At 51.7% G+C, this 17,809-nt stretch overlaps 1 protein-coding gene and 1 non-coding gene across 16 annotated transcripts in view; one reads left to right on the top strand and one right to left on the bottom strand.

Annotated features, from left to right (window-relative positions):
- Positions 1-979: 979 nt before the first annotated feature.
- The window catches only part of DNM1 (dynamin 1), a 69,312-nt gene continuing 52,482 nt past the window's right edge, over positions 980-17,809 (bottom strand). For 4 of the 15 annotated variants that reach the window (XM_056812510.1, XM_056812503.1, XM_056812509.1 and 1 more), the window contains 8 exons: positions 16,488-16,601; positions 11,507-11,616; positions 10,978-11,089; positions 9,766-9,777; positions 9,157-9,327; positions 7,278-7,519; positions 6,782-6,997; positions 980-2,316 (listed from right to left, as the gene is read on the bottom strand). In XM_056812510.1, the coding sequence (XP_056668488.1) occupies positions 2,244-2,316; positions 6,782-6,997; positions 7,278-7,519; positions 9,157-9,327; positions 9,766-9,777; positions 10,978-11,089; positions 11,507-11,616; positions 16,488-16,601 (1,050 nt within the window). In that variant the 3' untranslated portion in view covers positions 980-2,243. Of the gene's footprint in view, positions 2,317-3,682; positions 3,719-6,530; positions 6,533-6,781; positions 6,998-7,277; positions 7,520-9,156; positions 9,328-9,765; positions 9,778-10,977; positions 11,090-11,506; positions 11,617-16,487; positions 16,602-17,809 lie in introns of all 15 variants that reach the window. The other 11 variants (XM_056812512.1, XM_056812511.1, XM_056812505.1 and 8 more) reach the window with 8 other exon arrangements.
- MIR199B-1 (microRNA mir-199b-1) lies at positions 13,694-13,782 on the top strand. The gene has a single exon (NR_032190.1). It is a non-coding gene; the product is annotated as a microRNA mir-199b-1 (primary transcript).

Raw genomic sequence — 17,809 nt, 5'->3', positions numbered from 1 at the left:
TTTGCCTTGGGTCTCTTCTCTGGGGCCTAGACAGTGGGGGAGAAGTCATTCTGGCACAAATGGGCTATTGCTTTATGAGATACACACAGACAGGTATGACTTCAGTGTGTGACTCGGGCATACTTTAATGTTTCTCCCAAAAGTTGTACCATGTTCTTTAAATTTGTATTTTTAAGTAAAACTTAGCTGTTCCAAAAAATGTTGATAAATTAAAATGTTCTTTATGATTGGATTCATTCCATTATGAAAACATTCCTCCCCTTAAAAAAATTTCCTTGGGTATACATTCTCAAGAAATGTACTACATGTGCCTTTTGAACAGGATATGAATCCATCCTTGCAGGAGGCCCATCTTAAAGCCCCCTGGACCACAAAAAGCCTTCAGTGTTGGAGTTGTTGTTGGAGCTAGAAAGGACTTGTGAAATCTTCTAGTTCAATTGACCCCATTTTATAAAAGGGGAAAGTGATTCATTCACCTCAGGGCCCACAATAATCAGTGAGAGCCAAAAAAACCCAAACACCTGACTCTTTGCCAAAGACTTTTCTCCCTATCAATTTGTGGTGCTAGACTAGATCATGCTGACATGCATAACCCAGATAGAATCTCCTGCCAGCACCGGGAAGGGGAAGGAAAAGGGACGGGAGAATAAGTTCAATCATATAGCTTAGGAAAACTTGTGTGGAAACTTGTTATTGTATATTATTTTTAAAATGGATCATGTTAGTCCCTGGTTCTCCAAAAAAGTCCAGAGCAAGAACTCCTCTTTCAAGCCTAGATTGAAAGAATTTAACATTCATTCCTTGGAGCATGACAGTTATAGGAGTTCATGGGACCTAGATGAAAAGACAGGAACCCAGTCTCTTTCCCAAGTTGGCATCTGGTGCTCTTTGTTCTTCCTTTTCACCCTGGGAGCTGGTATCTAGACCTCACACCCCAAGACCCCCTAGTCGACAGAGACAGCAATCCAACCAAGGCAAGTTTGGTGTCATACAGAAATGAATTTTATTCTCGGCCAAGAGACAGCGCAACAGAGAGAAGTGACAGAGCCATAGCAGCCACTGATACAGCACTCACACATCAACAGGAAGGAGGAGTGCCCCGCTGTCCCTGGCATGGGTGAGACAGTGGGGCTCAAGGAATGGCCAGGTGGATGGAACGTTTTTGGGGGTGGGGAATCCAGAGCAACAACATCCCCTTCTACTTGGGCAACAAAACTCCACAAGGACAGCAGATGGTTTGACTTCCAACCTGAGCAAGGTTGTGTTCCTCTCTCTATATATTTTTAATATGTATGTATGTATGTTGTGTATTTATAGATATTTATAGAAGTTTTGGGTGGGAGAAATACCACAGAGGGGGCATTTTCTGAGCACAGGTTTTCACTAAGGTCACACCTGGATATATGTCAGCTCACAACTATGACAGACCAATTCATGGAGAAGTTTGGGAGGGCAGCCACCATCAGTCACAGAACAGCAGTAAAAGGGTTAGGGAGAGGGTGTCACCAAGGAGGAAGGAGCTGGTTAGAGGTCGAAGGGGGGTCTAGGGCTCTCAGGACGGGATGGACTTGCCTGACCCGCTCGGCTGGCAGTTGAAGAGAAAACAGGGAAAGAAAAGGAGGGGAAGAAAACTGGTAAGGTAGGAAAACCGCAGATGTGACCAAACCCCTTCCCACCCCACCATTTGTAGCAGCCAAATAAGGCGGAAAGGAAATTGGATTGCAACCAGAAAGGAGAGAGGAAGCACTGGAATGGAAAGGAAAGGTAGGGGCACCCAGAATTAGCCGAGAGAACCTGGGCTTTGTAGGGAGATGGGAGAGGAGGCTAGTTTGATTCCCTACTCCCCACCAAAGAGCCAACATTTCCCCACACATCCATACGCTCTCCATACATTCACTGCACCCAAGGCGCCACACCAGAAGCTGCTAATCATATGCTCTGTCTCTATATTCCCACAGTCCCAGACCTAGGCCTGTCTGCCCCAAAGGAGAGCCCCTTTGTTTTAAGACAGCTCCATGGTTTCTACCCCACCCAGCAAACATCCAGTTGGAGATTAGATTTAAAGATTGGAAAACACTGGGTGAAGAGGGCTAAGTCTAAAGGTGAAGCTCCAGGGGCAGGTGGCTGAGGATACTATCTGTTCCCTCAGGCACTGACAGCCTCCTTGGTAGGGGTGGAGAACCTAAAGGTTCCTCCCTTAGTGTGAACATGCAATGGGTGCCAGTGGCCTACAGGCCTCAAGGTTATAAGTCTAAGAGGGGAGGCTCAGCCGGTCGGGGGACAGCAGGTCGCGTAGGTGAGGCCGGGCCCTTCCTGCTGGGGAGAAGCAGAGTTAAGAATCAGTGGGGCACAAATATGTTGGAGAGTTTACTGGTGCTCTGAGCTGCTTCATTTTACACTGGGCAATGCCCAGAGGCCCAGCTTGGGATATCTGTTAGACTCGGGCAGCCAGGAAAATTCCAGGCCAGGTCACCAAGCAGAGCCCATAAGTTTAGGGTACTGCTGCCGCACAGGATACCTAGGTCAAGGTCCGATCACTCTCTGGCAACTCCAGAGGATATGTCTGTCCCTGGGAGGATACACACTACCACACCAGAGCTGAGGAAGCTGCTCTTGGTTTGACAGCACATGCCCTCCCAAGGACTGGCCAGACAGACACCAGTAAGCAAGTGGAGGTTCCTGGGCAATAAGCCCAAATGAGCTTTACAAGGCCCCTACACAGTGATAGCTAGTGAGAGTTCTTATAGAGTCTCCAATATAACCATCTTGTTCAGGGTCAAGGTTAAGGGTGGGGAATACAACTAATCCAACTAATAGCCCAACGTTGGCAGGGCAGTGCAGACCCTGAAGTGACTCTCCATGGGCTCACCCATAGCATGTCTGTCCAAGTGATACTGGATTAGAATGAATGCCAAGGAGGGGCCTCCAAAGGACCAGGAGTTTTCCAAAATAGGACCTAGACAGATGGGATGCTAGGGGTGCTTGTGTATCAACCTCATGGCCTTTTGATCCTTTCCTGGGGTTGCTTCTACCTTCTTGAGCCACTGTTCAGATGCTAACATGGGTGGGAACCAAGACTATTGTATCCTAGAAAAGTTCTAGAACTCAGAACCCAGTTTTTCAGGTACTTTGCTATTCTAGATCTGAGGATACTGAAATGGGGTGAGGTTGTATCTCCATCTCAAGTCCAAAAGAATTAAGCTTTTTCCAGAAATCCAAGCTGAAATGACCTCTTAAGACACTGGGGTTATATCCCTGCCACACTAAACATTTTGTCCTCTGACACTAGAGAGGCCCTGCAGGAGGGATCCCTGAGCACAGAGCATATGCTGGCCTTGACAGCTTCCCAGAGGCCCCTGTTTGCCTCCGCTAAGGGGGTGCCTGCCTGCCTTGCCTTCCCTGGGCATGGTACCAAAGCTTTGAGACCCAGAATGTCGGCAAACAGCCAAGAGGAGAGAATGAGTCAGAGGTGATGAGGCAGTGCCCATAGGGGGCTGATAGGGTAGAAAGAAGACATCTGGAGCTGGAGGAGGGACTGGGTAGGACATCTGTTTGGAGCTGGGAGCCTGGCTTCCATACCCTCTGCGGCTGCCCTCTCCCAAGGCAGGGAGCTGGCAAGGTCAGGGGGCAGAGGATGGGACACACTGATTCATGCAGCACAGGCTGGGAGACCAGCACCTACCGTGGCGGGAGTCCTCAGGGGTCACTGATAGTGATTCTGAAAGACAACACGAAATCAACAGGGCAGTTCACATTGATCAATGCAAAGGGCCAGGCTGGGCTGTTGGCAGGGGGCGACACACATACACACACACATGCACGGAGGCCCACAGCTTCGCATGCACACTGACACAAATGCTCACAGGAATGCCAAGTCCTCTTTCTTCTACCCCCACTGAGCCCATACTTTGCTCTCACCAGCCTGCACGTGCAGCATGGTTCAGACATGCATCCACTCAGCACATACATGGGAACACACGCGTGGGCCCGCTCACAACAAAGAAGCTTGCCCTTCCAGGAGCAGCAGGCACACAGAGGCATGTGCAAATGCTCCACAGTGTGCTCACAAAGGGACACGCAACTTCACCCACATGCTCCTGGACCTGATCTGTTGAGGGACTCCCCATGACCACTCCCTTTGCTCTCCAGTGCCTACTCGATCTAGGAAGTTCTGTTGGAGCAACTCAGGGCACAGAAGCGGGGATGCTGCTCTCCAATCAGAAACAATGTCCAGTTCCAGGCTCCCCAGATAGAGGTTGCTAAGCTGTGGGCTCAGACCTCTGAAAGGGGCCATATTTTAGCTAGGCTAGTCACCTGCATGACCCCATGCCCTCTGGAAAAAGTGTGGCTCCCAGAGGACAATGAGAAATATGCCTGCTCTAGATCCTAAATAGTGACCTTCTGCAAATCCACACTCCTCAGACTGGCACCCAATCCCTCCCCGTACATGCACTCTGCTCTGGAGAGGCTAGTTTTTTCATTGGTCGCCACATATTTCTGTCTCTTTCTTTCTGTCCAAGAGGGCCTTCCCCAACCTCATTCTCAAAGCCTTGCCTAGCAATTTTTTGTACATGGCATGCAGCCCCAGGAAGGAAGCTTGTCCCTAGAAGAGCATGAAATTTCTATAATACTCAAAGACTGGCTTCTGACGAGAAGGAAAAAAGGTGCAGGGCCAGAATGCAACTTCCAAGGGGGAAAAGGACACGAAGTTTTCTATATTGCTGAAGGACTGACCAGCATGGATGGGCGGGAGAAGAAAAACATCTCCAAGACAGGGCTGTCTCTAATTTGATTTTTTTTTTGCATTTTTCAAAATTAAATTTTAATTTTTAATTAATAAAGACAAAGCCCTACTGGTCTTACCCTAGTTACTGTTCTGTCCCTCTTTATTCCATCTACCCTCTTCCTCTCCTTAAAATCCTTCAAGACCCAACTCAAATGCCACCTCTTTGAAGACTTCTCTCCAGCCCCCTCAAATCTCTCCTTTCTCTGAATTCCTGGAGCATTTCTGGTCCAGACCACACTGTTTAGATCTTAATTGACCTCTCATTGCTAGATGTCTTAGCCACATTGTGAACTACTTGAGAGCAAGGATTCCAATAAGTATAGGGCTGTGGTCAAAGTATAAACTGAATGATCCAATTTACTAGAGCACCTAAGGGATGAAGGAATCAACTCCTAGCTCACAATGCTGCTCTGACTATAGGGAGTCTCACTCCACTTGTCTCTTGGTCTTCACAGGCCAAAGAAAGAAGTTAATATCTCCTAGCCATTTACTCTAAGGAAAAATCAGACTTCTACTGGGCAGCATGGAGCAGGAGGAATAGTATTTAGAGATGAGATCAGGGGACCTGGATTTGAATTCTGTCTCCATCGATTACTAGCAGCTTCCTCCTCTATTAAATAAGGGGGTTGGGCTAGATAAACATTAAGGTTACCGAACAATTATTATTAGCTTCTGGTAAGCTAATAATTATTATTCGAAAATAATCATGATTAGCTCCTGGTGGGGTCCAGACAGGCTACTGTTCTCCATCCGGCCCTTCCGACTATGACATGATGATGCTGATTTCACTTTGATTCCTTACAATGAATAGAACCCCCCCCCCCAAAAAAAATCAGACTAAAATTAGTCTTTGGGGTATGAGATAGGAAGATGCAATAAAGAGAGGATCTGGAACCTCTTTCCTTATGTTTAGGACTTGCTGGCGTAGGGGTAGGGAAAAAACTTTGTCAGGATGCTCAAAGGTCTACTCGGGGCATCCTGTTTCCCAATTCCTGAATGGAAGCACACGCAATGTTCTCTTGTACACTCAGACATCTGCACACCCACGCACGCACACACGTACCACATACCTTCCCCACTGCACACAGCTGTGGCCTTTGCTCTAGGGGACCCAAAAGGCAGGCCAGGTGTGCCAACAGAGGGGGCCATGGGGGCAACTGATAAGACTCAAGGCCATTGGGGAGGGGAAGCATCAAGAGGGACAGCTGCTTCCTTCCTGGCAGGAGATGGCGAACTTCAGAGGAAGCCACTCATTTTATACTTAGGGAGGGGGCAGAGGCTTTTCAGGGTGCCTCAGGGGGCTGCAATGAGCACAGGAAGCACCAGGCAGCCCTTAGGGGTACCCAGCTCCCAATGTGTCCCTTCATCCACTGAGGGAGAGGGAGGGGCACAGGCACCCTGTGCCCAGGGGATAAAGAAGAGGGGAGAAGGGAAGGAGAGAAGGGAAGGAGATCAGTTTGCAGAGAAAAGACAGAGGAGCTGGGCAAGGCGGGGTGGGGAGTGCAGAGATGAGTGAAGGTAGGTGAAGAAGCGCCATGCACCCCAGAGCCCAGATCCACAGCCCATTGAGTTATTACAGGCTGCTTCTGCTGGAAGAAGGCATAGAATGGTTCTGAATGAACCCTTGCCAGGCAGGCAACACCCCTCCCCCTCCTCCCAGGCTCTCTCATTGGGCTCCAAAAAGATCAGTCAATTGAAAGCTGCATCCTAGTCCTCAGGAAGCTAGCAGCTTTCCTCCTCCAACTACTCTCCGGTCCTCCCCAGGACTCTGGAATCCTGGGCAGTTCCTTCCTGCCCACTGCCGGAGGAGGGACACAGAGCCCCCGGCTTACCTGCCTGCCCTGTCCTTCTTTGGGGGCGGGGCTGCTGCCAGGGTGCAAAGAGCGCCCCGGGCATCATAGGAATTCTGCAGACCTCTGCCCTCCCTGTCCTGAATCCTGAAAGGCGGGGACCCCAAGACACCTACCCTCCCCTGAACCACCCTCCCCCGCTCACCTGGGAACCCCCGGGGGGGCACGGTTGGGCCTTGACGGCACCTGAGGGGGTGGTCCAAATGGGTCAGGGGAAGCCCCCGGCCTGGAGGGCACGGGGGGCGCCCCCCCCAGGGCGGACCCAGCAGGCGGAGGCCCAGGAGCAGGGCCCCGGGAGCCGGGCCGGGCTGGGGGCACGGCGGGGGCTCGCCTTTGCGGGGTGGGGCTGGACGTGGGCGACCTGCGGGGAACCCATGGAGAGAAAGGAGAGAGAAGGTGAATGACGGCACCCCCAAAGCAAGTCCAGCAGGTCCTTCCCTCCCCCCCTGGTACTTAGGGAGCCCCGCCTACGAGCCTTGCTCTCCTCCCCTCCCCACCCCTTGGAGCAAGCTCCACCCCACCCTCATCTCTGCTCCTGGGCCAGCCCATCCCCCTAGCTCTAGCCGGGAGCCCCCAAAGCCCGCCTCCCTCCGCCCCGGGGTCGGGCGGGGTTAGGGGGCGGCCGGACCCGCCCCTGGTACCTGCGTCCGGCCGGTACACTCTGCACCTGCAGCCAGGAGTCGTCCACGGGCGGGGGCATGGGCGTGCTGATGGTGGTGGTGTTGATGTCCCCGATGATGCCCAGGGCCTCTTTCAGGGCGTGGTACATGCGCAGCATCTCATCTCTCCGCTGGGCCTGCTCCGCGGACTCCTCCATCAGCGTGTTCTGGTCCCCGCACGAGTACAGGTTGGCCAGCAGCTCCGAGTGGATGAAATCCTTGGTCTGAAAGCGGAGCGGGTGCAAAGACTTGGGAAGGGGCGGGGCTTTGGGGCTTGCCAAAAGCCAGGCAGCTTGACCCTCATCTACCACCTGCCATGCTACTGGGTCTGAGTCACCTTGGACAAGTCACTGCTCTCTGATTTTGTTTCCTCCTCAGCAAGAAGACTGGTTTGGATTAAATGGTCAGACGTAAGGCCCCTTAGGACAACTAGGGAGCAAGGTGGGTAGAATCACAGAGACTTGGTTCAAATGCTGCCTCAGCTACTTTTTAGCAGTGTAACCCTGGGAAAGTCATTTAACTTATTTCAGTTTCATCTCTAAAATGGGGATATTGATAGCACCTACCTCACAGGGTTGTCGTGAAACTCAAATAACAAGTACGGCACTTTGGAAACCTCAAAACACAGCAGTTAGCTAACACTCTATGAACTTGGCCAGACATTTTCAGAAAATCATAGAACACAGAACAGAACAGCATGCATAACAAAATATCAGCGTCAAAAGATCTTAGAACACGTAATGTTAGAGCTGGAAGGGACCATAGTCCCTGGTCCAATCTCCTTTTTTGGAAGGGAAAACTAAGGTCCAGAGCAGCCTTACATCAGACCCTCGGGCAGAGACAGGGTCTTCCTGAGGAGGGATGGGGGGGGGGGGGGAGAAGGTGGGGAGTAAGAGATCATCGAGTATAGATGTATGTTGGATGTGTGTATGTGTGTTCTTGTTCATGGTGTGAATGCGTTAAAAGCAACTTTGGGGAGACAGGGAGCTGAAGCATAGATACGTTGAGGGCTGTTATTAAAAAATCGATTTGAGATTCCTGTTTGTACCCACATCCCCAGATTAAGTGGGACTTCCTAAAGCAAGAAATTGTGTAGGAACCATTCACAGGCCATACAAAAAAAGGGGATTGGCAGGATTTGGCCACGGATCATGGTTTGCCGACCCCTGCCCTAAAGCAAAGCCAACAATGTTGAAAGAGAAGCAGAGCTCTAGAAGACACACAAAAAGTATTTTCAAACAGGGATTTGGGGGAAGATAGAGAGAACTGAGAAAAACATACCCAAGGAACACTGCTAAGGGTCAAGGAGTCACAGAAGGTACTCCACAAGTGGCTGGGTGCCTGCAGATAATTTAATAACCTAGCTCACCCAAGAGCCTTCTCTTACGGGTGCCAGGACAAGACTGCTGCCTTGACCAGAGTGACAATCTGCAGCAGCTGGCCACAAGCTCAGCATCTTGGACACATTTATATATTTGTATATATATATATATATATATATATATATATATAATTTTTATGTATAGTACATAAACAAACAGGCACCCGTGTGTGTGTGTGTGCATGCGTGTGTGCACACGAGGAGGTGAGTTTGTGTGTGTGTGCGTGTGCACACATGAGGGATGTGTGTGTGTGTGTGTGCATGCACACACGAGGAGGTGGTGGTGACCAAGATGGTCTCTAAGCTCTCATCAGCTCTAAACCCTATGACCTGTCTCTCTCTTTCTCCTCCTCCCATCGGATGAGGAGCTATCCAAGGAAAACAGGAGTTATTTTCCCAATGAAACTTTTCTAAAGTCTGGATTTCCTCTTCCTAAGCCCTTGGCATAGAGCCTTAGTCTAGTACCAAGAGTTGACTTACGTTGTTTATCATGAGGTGCATGATAGTTTTGGGCATGAGGTCACGGATAGTCTTGTTCACGATGGCCATGTAAGAATCCACCAGGTTGCGGATAGTTTCCACCTGCCTTTCCAACTGGGGGTCCATGGAGTGCATGAAGTTGTCCGAGCCATTCTCTTCCGTCTCACTGGCCTGGGGAAGGACAGGGAAGTCCATCGTACCAGAACTACCTCTGCCCCTCACCCTGCTACTGTCCTCAGAGGGCTCACTCCAGAGAAGCCGAGACCGCACTCATCTTTCAGCCTGATCTCATTCCCTCAGCAAGCAGGAAAAGCATCTGGGCACACTTCAAGGCTCTGCTTAAATTCCATCTCTTCCAGGAAATCCTTCCTTACTTTCCCTTCATCTGGTCACAGAGCACTTACTTTGTAACCTTTTTTATGAACGTATGTTCCAATTTGTATTCTATTTATCCTAACCCATTTCTCATCACCCCACCAGATCACTAGCTTCTTGAAGAACTCTGTATCCCATCCCATCTAGGCCCAGCCCCTAGCAGCCTAGCAGGGTTTTTTGGTCCCTAATTGTCATGTATTAGTAAATAGCTGTTTGTTAGGTAAAAGCACTTACTTTCTCCTTGTCCTGTGGGACCATCCGGAAGCAGTGCCAAAGCCCAGGTGATCACGATATCATTGAACATTCGGAAGAAGCAAAGGAGAGAGATTCAGTGACCCAGGCAAGGAGAATGGCAAGGACTTGAGACTAAAAGTCTAAAGTTGGAATTCCTAATTTGGAGTCTAAAGAACCATAAGGGGTCTGTGGAGAGAGTTCAGGAGGGTCTAGGAAGTTGGCTGGGAAAAAACACGTCCTTGTTTTTGCTCAAGCCCAACTAAAATTTAGCATTTTTCTCAATGATTTAAAAACATTCTGAGAAGAGGTCCATGGGTTTCACCAGATGGCTAACGGCATCCAGAAACAAAAAAAGACCATGAACACTTGGTCTAAAGGAAAGGATGGGAGGCTCCTTGTGGGAAAAGGGTAATGGGGCTGGGATAGGGAATGCTTAAGAAGATTCTAGAAATGATAGTAGATACCTGAGAATTATTAAAAACAATGGGGAAAATATCAAAAATCATCAAGTGGGACATATACTGCTAAGAAAAAAGCGGGAAGCATAGGAAATTGTCTCCAAATTGGAGGAAACCCAGGAAGCTGTACTGTCTGTGACAGAAAAGGGAGTGCAATACAAAACAAGTCAGAGAAAGGGGAAGATTATAGAGAGATCGGAATTCTGTTTTTCTCTAGAGAATAGTCTGCTTAACGTCTGCTCTTCCTTCTGGCTCCCACCACTTTTACCCTGGGATTTTTGCTGCCAGCAGGGTTATCTCTGTAACCTTGGAGGCCCCAGGCCTTGGAGCAGGTAACAAAAAGGGGCCAAGAAGGGGCAGTTAAGTAGCACAGTGGATAGAGCTCCATTTCAGTAATCAGGAAGATCTGGATTCAAATCTGACCTTAGACACTTCCTGGTTACCCTAGGCAAGTCACTTAACTCCATTTGCTTACTTCTTGTTCCTCTTCTGTCTTAGAATTGATACTAAAACAGAAGGTAAGGTTGGTTTGTTTTTTTTTTTTCATAGGGGGTTGCCTCTTGATGTCTGATTCCTTGAGCAAGAAGACCCTCAGGACACTGAAGAGGACTCAAAGGAAAAAAGGCTAAGAGGCCCCTCTCAGATAGGCTTCCCCATCTTCTACAACAGGAGAGCCCTCTTGGAGTCCCTGGAATGTTTCAATCAGGGAAGTAAGGCTCTAACTCTCTTCCCTGTCCACAAAGCCTGGACTTACCCCAACCCGCTCAGGGTATACCCCAGCCCTCAGGAAAGATGCTTTCCAGCTGTCCACCTCCTCCTGAGTTTCACAGGCCAACTCCAGCTGTCTGTAATCCTTGTAGACATTCCTGTAGAATAACACCCAACCCGGACCCAGGCACACAGTAAACAGAAGAGGCTGGGCATCCTGGCCGCCAGCCTCCGTTTGCTTTTCAGGTTCCCTTTGCTTAGATCTAAGATGCCACCATGCTTATCCTTTGTCCTATCCAAGAGAGAAAAGGCAGTGTCTGGGCATCCTGCAAGACCCAAAGTCCATGCTGCTTCCTCTGGGAAGCCGTCTTCCATCCTTCCTACCCTACCAAACTGAGAATGATGCTGCCTTCATTTGAACTTATAGCACTTTGCATCTCTTTTTGCATGCATTTATCATATTCTGATTTGCATTCTATTCATCTGTGTACATGTCTCTGGGGGCAGTAAGCTCCTGGAAGGCAAAACTTGGAGGGACGCTCTTTAGGTGCCAGGGCGAGGAGTGCGTTAGGTACCTCTGTTCAGTGTTGAAGAGGGCAAAGATATGCTTGCTGGACATAAAGCCCTTTTCCACGTCCCGAAGCTTCAGGTTGTCCACAGGGAGCATATATTTTTTCTCCTTCTCCTAAAGATAGGGGTTAGATGGTAGGGAGTTACGCCCAGGGTCATGCTGGGAGCTCCCCAGCATCCGATTCACCATCCAGACAATTAATGCCTGGCTCTCAGCAGAGTTCATCTTGGCAGCTTTTGTATATCCCAAAGTAGGCACCAGAGGGCACCATCGGCTCAGTTTCTCCAAGATAAGGCAAGCTGAGGGCGCTAGCAGGGCACAAGAGTGAAGTTGGGAGAGGGTGCACGGGAAGTGGGAGCCAGTCCCAGGCCGCTTCTCGGACTGTCTCCTCACACCTCGTTTTGTAAAGGCCCTTCTGCCCCACCGGCAGTGCCATTTCCTGAGCAGAGAAACCCGGGGGAGAAAAGGAGGCTGGAGGCTGCATGGTTTTCTCTAGTCAACCAAGTCAACCGTCCCAATGGTGTTCAGTACTTCTTTGTTTTCAAGGGAGAAGGCAGAGGCCACAACCCCAAAGCCCCTGTCCCTGCTGGCAGCCCTGCTGTAGCCCATCCTTCTCCTGGGGGCAGGGAGAGGAGGTGCCACTAAGGCGGGCATCCATAGCCCAGCTAGGCGGAGAACGAGCCCAGAGAGAGGCTATCCTCCCCCAGTGGGGGGTGGCCAGAAGCAAGCCTGAGGCTCTCCTTCCCTACCCGCTCCCATCCTTCCAGCTCACCCCTTCCCAGCCCTGGCTCTGGGCTTTAGGGCCTGGTTTAGATCAGCCCCTCTGACTTCATTTCCTGAGTGCTGAGACAGGAAGGGGGGGTGGAGCGGCCTGCCTGGGGCCCCCAGCTTCAAAGGGCTGGCTCAACCCCCAGCCCATGTGTTAGCAATCAGGAGGCTCTGTGTGTGTGTGTGTGTGTGTGTGTGTGTGTGTGTGTGTGTGTGTGTGCACGTGTGCGCGTGCATGAGGGTGCAAGAATGTGTATGTGCAGAGGGGGAGGGAGGCACGTAAACAAGTGGGTGTGCACATTTTTATGGGTGGGTAGGAAGGTTAGGCTGTGTCTGTGAGCCCCGTGTATATGTCATGTATGGCAAAATCTGCAAAGGAGTCCTAGGGCAGAGCCTCAGGGTGATGGGGTCAGAGACCACCTCCCCGGCAGGCCATTTGGCAAAGGCACCACGCCTGGCTGAGCCCCATGGGACTCTCGTGTATTGGCATTTGTTGGCGGGAGCACCCATGGATCCCTGTGTTGGCGGGTGTCTGTATGGGTCACGGGTGTGTTGGCTGGGGGGACAGTTTCAGTTTTTAGGAAGTGGGGGAGGCCCTTTTGGAAGACGTAGGCCAGTTCCCCAGAAGGCACTGAAAACATTTTCAAAGGTTCATTTGCCTTGGTGGGGAGGAGGAGATCGCTGTCCCCTTTGCCTCCATCCTTGGGCAGGGATATGGTGGCTGGTAACTGGAAGCTCTCCCTGCCTGGCCAGCCCCAGCTCCCCCCTTCGCTGGCGGGCCCCACTGACCAGTTCCTCCTCAACTTCACATAAAGCTCTCTTTATCCTGGGCAGGGCAGCCCCAAAGAGGAGAGAGTGGTGGGGCTGCGAGGGGGGAAAGGAGGAGGAGGAGGAGGAGAAGGAGGAGGAGGGAGGGAGAAAGGGAGGGAGAGGAAGTGGGACACATGGCCCAGAGAACATCTGGAATCATTAGAAGGGGGAGGCCAGGGCTGCCGCCAGTCGGGATCCCCTCCATTTCTGGGCTTGGACACCAAGGTACAGAAACTGCCTCTTCTCCCCCCCAGCACAACCTTATCCCTTCTTACTTCCTGTTCTCCCCAGCCCCTGGGCTCCCCTCCCGAAGGCCCCTCCTTCCCAGGCTCGAAGCTCACCCCTGCCACGTCAAATGAGACAGAAGGGGAGCTGGGAGTGGAGGGGGGCCACCGACGGGGCGGGAGGCCCCTGCGGCTGGGGCGGGGAGAGAGGGGGCTCAAATCACAGAGACCTGGTTTCAGGGGGCATCCGCACTCCAGAGGAGAACCGGACAGACTCAGCAGCTGCAGCGGCAGCTAGACGAGGGGATGGGGGAGAAGGGACCTCCGCTGCCTGCCCATCCGCCGCCACCCCGGCCAGATGCTTCAGCAGGACAGAAGGACGCAACAGACTCCACTCCGTCTACCCAGTGTTTAGACTATCTGTTCAGGACTCCAATATTGTACAGTAGTCTGCACATTGGTTAGGCTGGGCTGGGCTACACACGGTGTCGCGCCCGGGGCATGGAGGTGGCATTGTGCGGCACAGCAGTGGTGGGGATCGGAGCCAGAACCACCCTCCCACCTCTTTTCCAGATGCCCGAGACTCCCCACCTCTTCTCTCTTCACCCCTGGACCAGGGAGGGGGTGGAGGGCAGATGGGGGGTGCCATCAGGGAGGGTAAGGGCTCTGCTTTGCATGGAGCTGCCCATGGGAAAAGAAGCCACCGGAGGAGGGAAGGGGACATGCATGGGAAAGGGCCAGAAGGGAGATGATGGAGCCAGTGGATCAGCCCTGGAGCTGGCTGGGGAGTTGTGGGGAGGCTGGGGGAAGACTGCCTGCCTCTGGCTCCCAAGTCGGAGAAGGTGCTAAGTTTGGGGCAGATTGCTACATCATCTGAGACAATTTTCTCCCTGTTTTTCCTTCCCTCCCCTCCCGAAAAGTTCTTCAGGGCAGGGGAGAAGGTGCTACCCACAGGAGCCGGGGATTGGGGGAGACGGTGACGAAGAAGGGACTCCTGGCTGGACCCAAGCGGTCTCCCGGTCCCCCACCTTCCCCCAAGCATGCACACTTCCACCATCAAACATTGCCAAGCATTCCTCCCAAACACACAAATGCTCCAACATGGCACGGGGCACACATCATTAGCGCCTCATTTCAGTCCCCAGGCAGATTCCCGTCCCACACACTCACACCCTCCAGACACACTTGGATGCCCCAAGCATGCCTTCATCACCCCCAAACACATGCACCCGAGCATTTGAGACCCTCACCCCCAACACATACACACCCATCCGAGACTTAAAGCCTCATCCATCAGACACACGCCCAGCACTCGCACCCCAAACACCCCCACAGAAGCATTCCCCGACACACAATCCCGCCTAATGTTCCCCTTAAGCATGTTCACATGCCTGTGCACACAGATACACGCACATATAACGGTCCAATAGTGGGCCATGTATTCCCACTCCAGCTTTCCTCATGCCCTGCCCAATGCAATCCAGCCCTGAGGGAGACGGGGAAGCGGGCAGGGGTTCGGGTTTGGGGCTCATCTCTACACCCTCTGGAGGGCCCAGAGCCACGAGGAGCTGTGGTCACAATGAAAGCTGACTCCTTCTAGCCCCTGGACTCTTTGATAGCGAGGGGCCAAGGCAAATCTAGAGGGTGCCCAGACCTGAGGAAGGACACACAGGCACACAAAAAACTCCCCCCTCCCCAGCTATTGCCTCTGTCTCCATCCCTTTCTTAAAAGGGGCTCTGGAGCTTCGAGAGAGGCCCTGGCTGGGGAAAGAGGCCCAGACACCCCCTCCAGGCTGCCCCCACAATGAGGGGAGTCTGCCAGCCACTACGGCCCCACCCCAGAGGAAGAAATAGGGAAATAACACATCCTAGAATGAGTAGACTCAGGGTAGGGGGTCAAAGAAACCAATGACAAGAATTTAAGGGAATCAGAAATCTAACCCCCCTCTTTTTCTGCCACCTCTCTTGGAGAGATTTGGCCCCCCCATACCCCATCTTCCCCCTAGTTCCCCCAAAGATGAAAAAGACTCATTCCTTCCCCCCATCCAAACTCCTCCCAACTTCTTGGCCAGCTGAAGTTCATTACCATGAGTTTCCCCCCTCCCTCCCCTCTTCCCCCATTCTCAGGACTCCTCCCGGTCACCTCTGGAATCCAGATGTTAGAGCCAAGCAGCCAAGCTCTTAAAGGAGCCCAAAGGCAAATGCAGGGATATGGGGCATATGGGGAGAGGTCCGGTCTCTGAAGGGGGGAGCTTGTAGAGGGGCCATTGGGGAAGTCCTGGCAGCTCCCACCTTCCCAAGAGGAGGAGGTGGAACCTCACAGAGATCCTTGACCACTGGGTCTGGGAAGGGGTTGGGGGGAAGGGGTTAACAAGGGTGCTGGGCTCATATGTGTCATGGGCCTATGGGGCCACAAAAGAGGAACGCCCTGAAGCTGGGAAAACAGGAAGGCAGCTGGGCTTGGGGCTAAGAGTGGCACAGCAGTCCCTCTCCACCAAATATCTCTAATGCCCCCTTCAAGCCCCCTGCAATAGAGAATGACTTTTCCTGTCCTTTCCTTCTCTGTTAACCTGAATGCTTTAAAACCCAGCTCAACTCCCATCCCTCCTCCAAGAAGCCTTCCCAGATTAGCCCAACTCTAATGGCTTTCCTTCTCCCCCCTCTTGGCACTCACAGCCTCAAGCCTCACTATACAAGTTTCCAAGTGTTTTGTCAGTGTTTTCATGTTTCCAAGGTTTGCTGGAGTTCTCTGTGTTCTCTTTCTAGGCCCTGCCTCTCAATCCTTTCCCCTAGAGGTTTTGGGGATATACGAAGGGGAGGTTTGCCCTGGAGAGAAGCCAGTTCCTTCTTGCCACACCGTTCTCCCCCACAGCCCAAGCTAATATCATATGGTCTGGATCCTGAGCCCTGGGCCCCTGCTAACCATCTATAGCTACAAGGATAGACTTCTCTATTGGCACCCCAAGAGTTATGGCCACTCAAGATTCATCAGGTGGGAAGGGGCTGGGTGGCCTCACAGGCAATGAGACTAGATAATCTCTATTCTGACTCTAGGAGTCCATGCTTCCAAGATGTCCAACCCTTCCTAAAGGGTGGGGTGAGGCTGCGGTCACATGAGGGCTACATCCCATGCCCTGCCCTTTTGGGTGGACAGTCTCCAGGCCCCCGCCGGTGGGCACTCACCTCATCATCTTTATACCAGGACAGGTTTTCAGCTGTCAGCACAAACCAATATTCCTTGGAGCCTCCCTTCATGATGCCGATGTTGTTGATGGTCAGCCAGCCCTTTCGGATCACCTGCGGGTAGCCCAGGGAGTAGAATTGGATCAATGGGAGAAGGGAGGAGAGAAGGGCGATTCGTTCTCTCCCTGTCCAGATTCTCAAAGAGGGAAAGAAGGGGGGACGGGGGCCATAAACCCAAGGGAGGAGACACTAATATAGCTCAAACACATGCCCCGCAGCTTACTACTTGTCTTATTAAATGACTACAAGCCAATGAATCTCTTTGGGACAGAGTTGTGCTCATGTGCAGAATGGCATAGAGACTAGAAGGTTCCTGAGGTACCTCCCAGCTAAAGGCCTAAGACCCTATAGTTATCCAAGGCCAAACTGTCACAAAACCTTCCTCCAAAGCTGCAGCTAGAAGATCTCTCTCTTCCAATAGCTCTCAAAACAGAGGGTTTTGGCGACAGGAATGTGGGTCAGTGGATAGAGAGCCAAGACTGGAGATGGGAGGTTTGGGGTTCAAATTGTTCTCAGACACTTCCCAGCTATGTGACCCTGGGCAAGTCACTTAACCCTATTGCCTAGCCCTTACTGCTCTTCTACCTTGAAACCAATACTTAGCATTGATTCTAAGAGGAAGTTAAGGGCTTAAAAAAAGCACTTAGCCCAGGGCCTGGCACACAGTTGTTGGGGGGGAGGGGGGGAGAAGACAATACATATGGGAGCAGCTAGGTGGCTCAGTGGATTGATAACAGGTCTAGAAAAAGGGGAGGTCGTGGTTCAAATCTGGCCTCAAATACTTCCTATCTGTGTCACTTTGTCACTTAACCCCAGTTGTTTAGCCCTTACCACTCTAATCTTGGAACTGATATTTAGTATTGATTCTAGGATGGAAGGTAAGGGGGGGGAGAGAAAGGGAGAGAGGGGGAGAGAGAAAGAGAGAGGGAGAGAGTAGGAGAAGGAGAGAGAGAGAGAGAGAGAGAGAGAGGGAGAGAGGAGGAGGAGGAGGAGAAGGAGGGAGAGAGAGAGAGAGAGAGAGAGAGAGAGAGAGAGAGAGAGAGAGGAGGAGGAGGAGGAGGAGGAGAAGGAGGGAGAGAGAGAGAGAGAGAGAGAGAGAGAGAGAGAGAGAGAGAGAGAGAGAGAGAGAGAGGAGGAGGAGGAGGAGAAGGAGGGAGAGAGAGAGGAGGAGGAGGAGAAGGAGAGAGGGAAAGAGGGAGAGAGGAGGAGAAGGAGGAGGGAGGGAGGGAGGGAGGGAAGGAGAGAGAGAGAGAGTATGTGTG

This window comes from Monodelphis domestica, chromosome 1, assembly GCF_027887165.1.
Source record: "Monodelphis domestica isolate mMonDom1 chromosome 1, mMonDom1.pri, whole genome shotgun sequence".
Classification (NCBI taxonomy): Eukaryota; Metazoa; Chordata; class Mammalia; order Didelphimorphia; family Didelphidae; genus Monodelphis; species Monodelphis domestica.
Note: the sequence above shows the minus strand (reverse complement) of the source record. Positions and strands in the feature narration are given on the sequence as shown.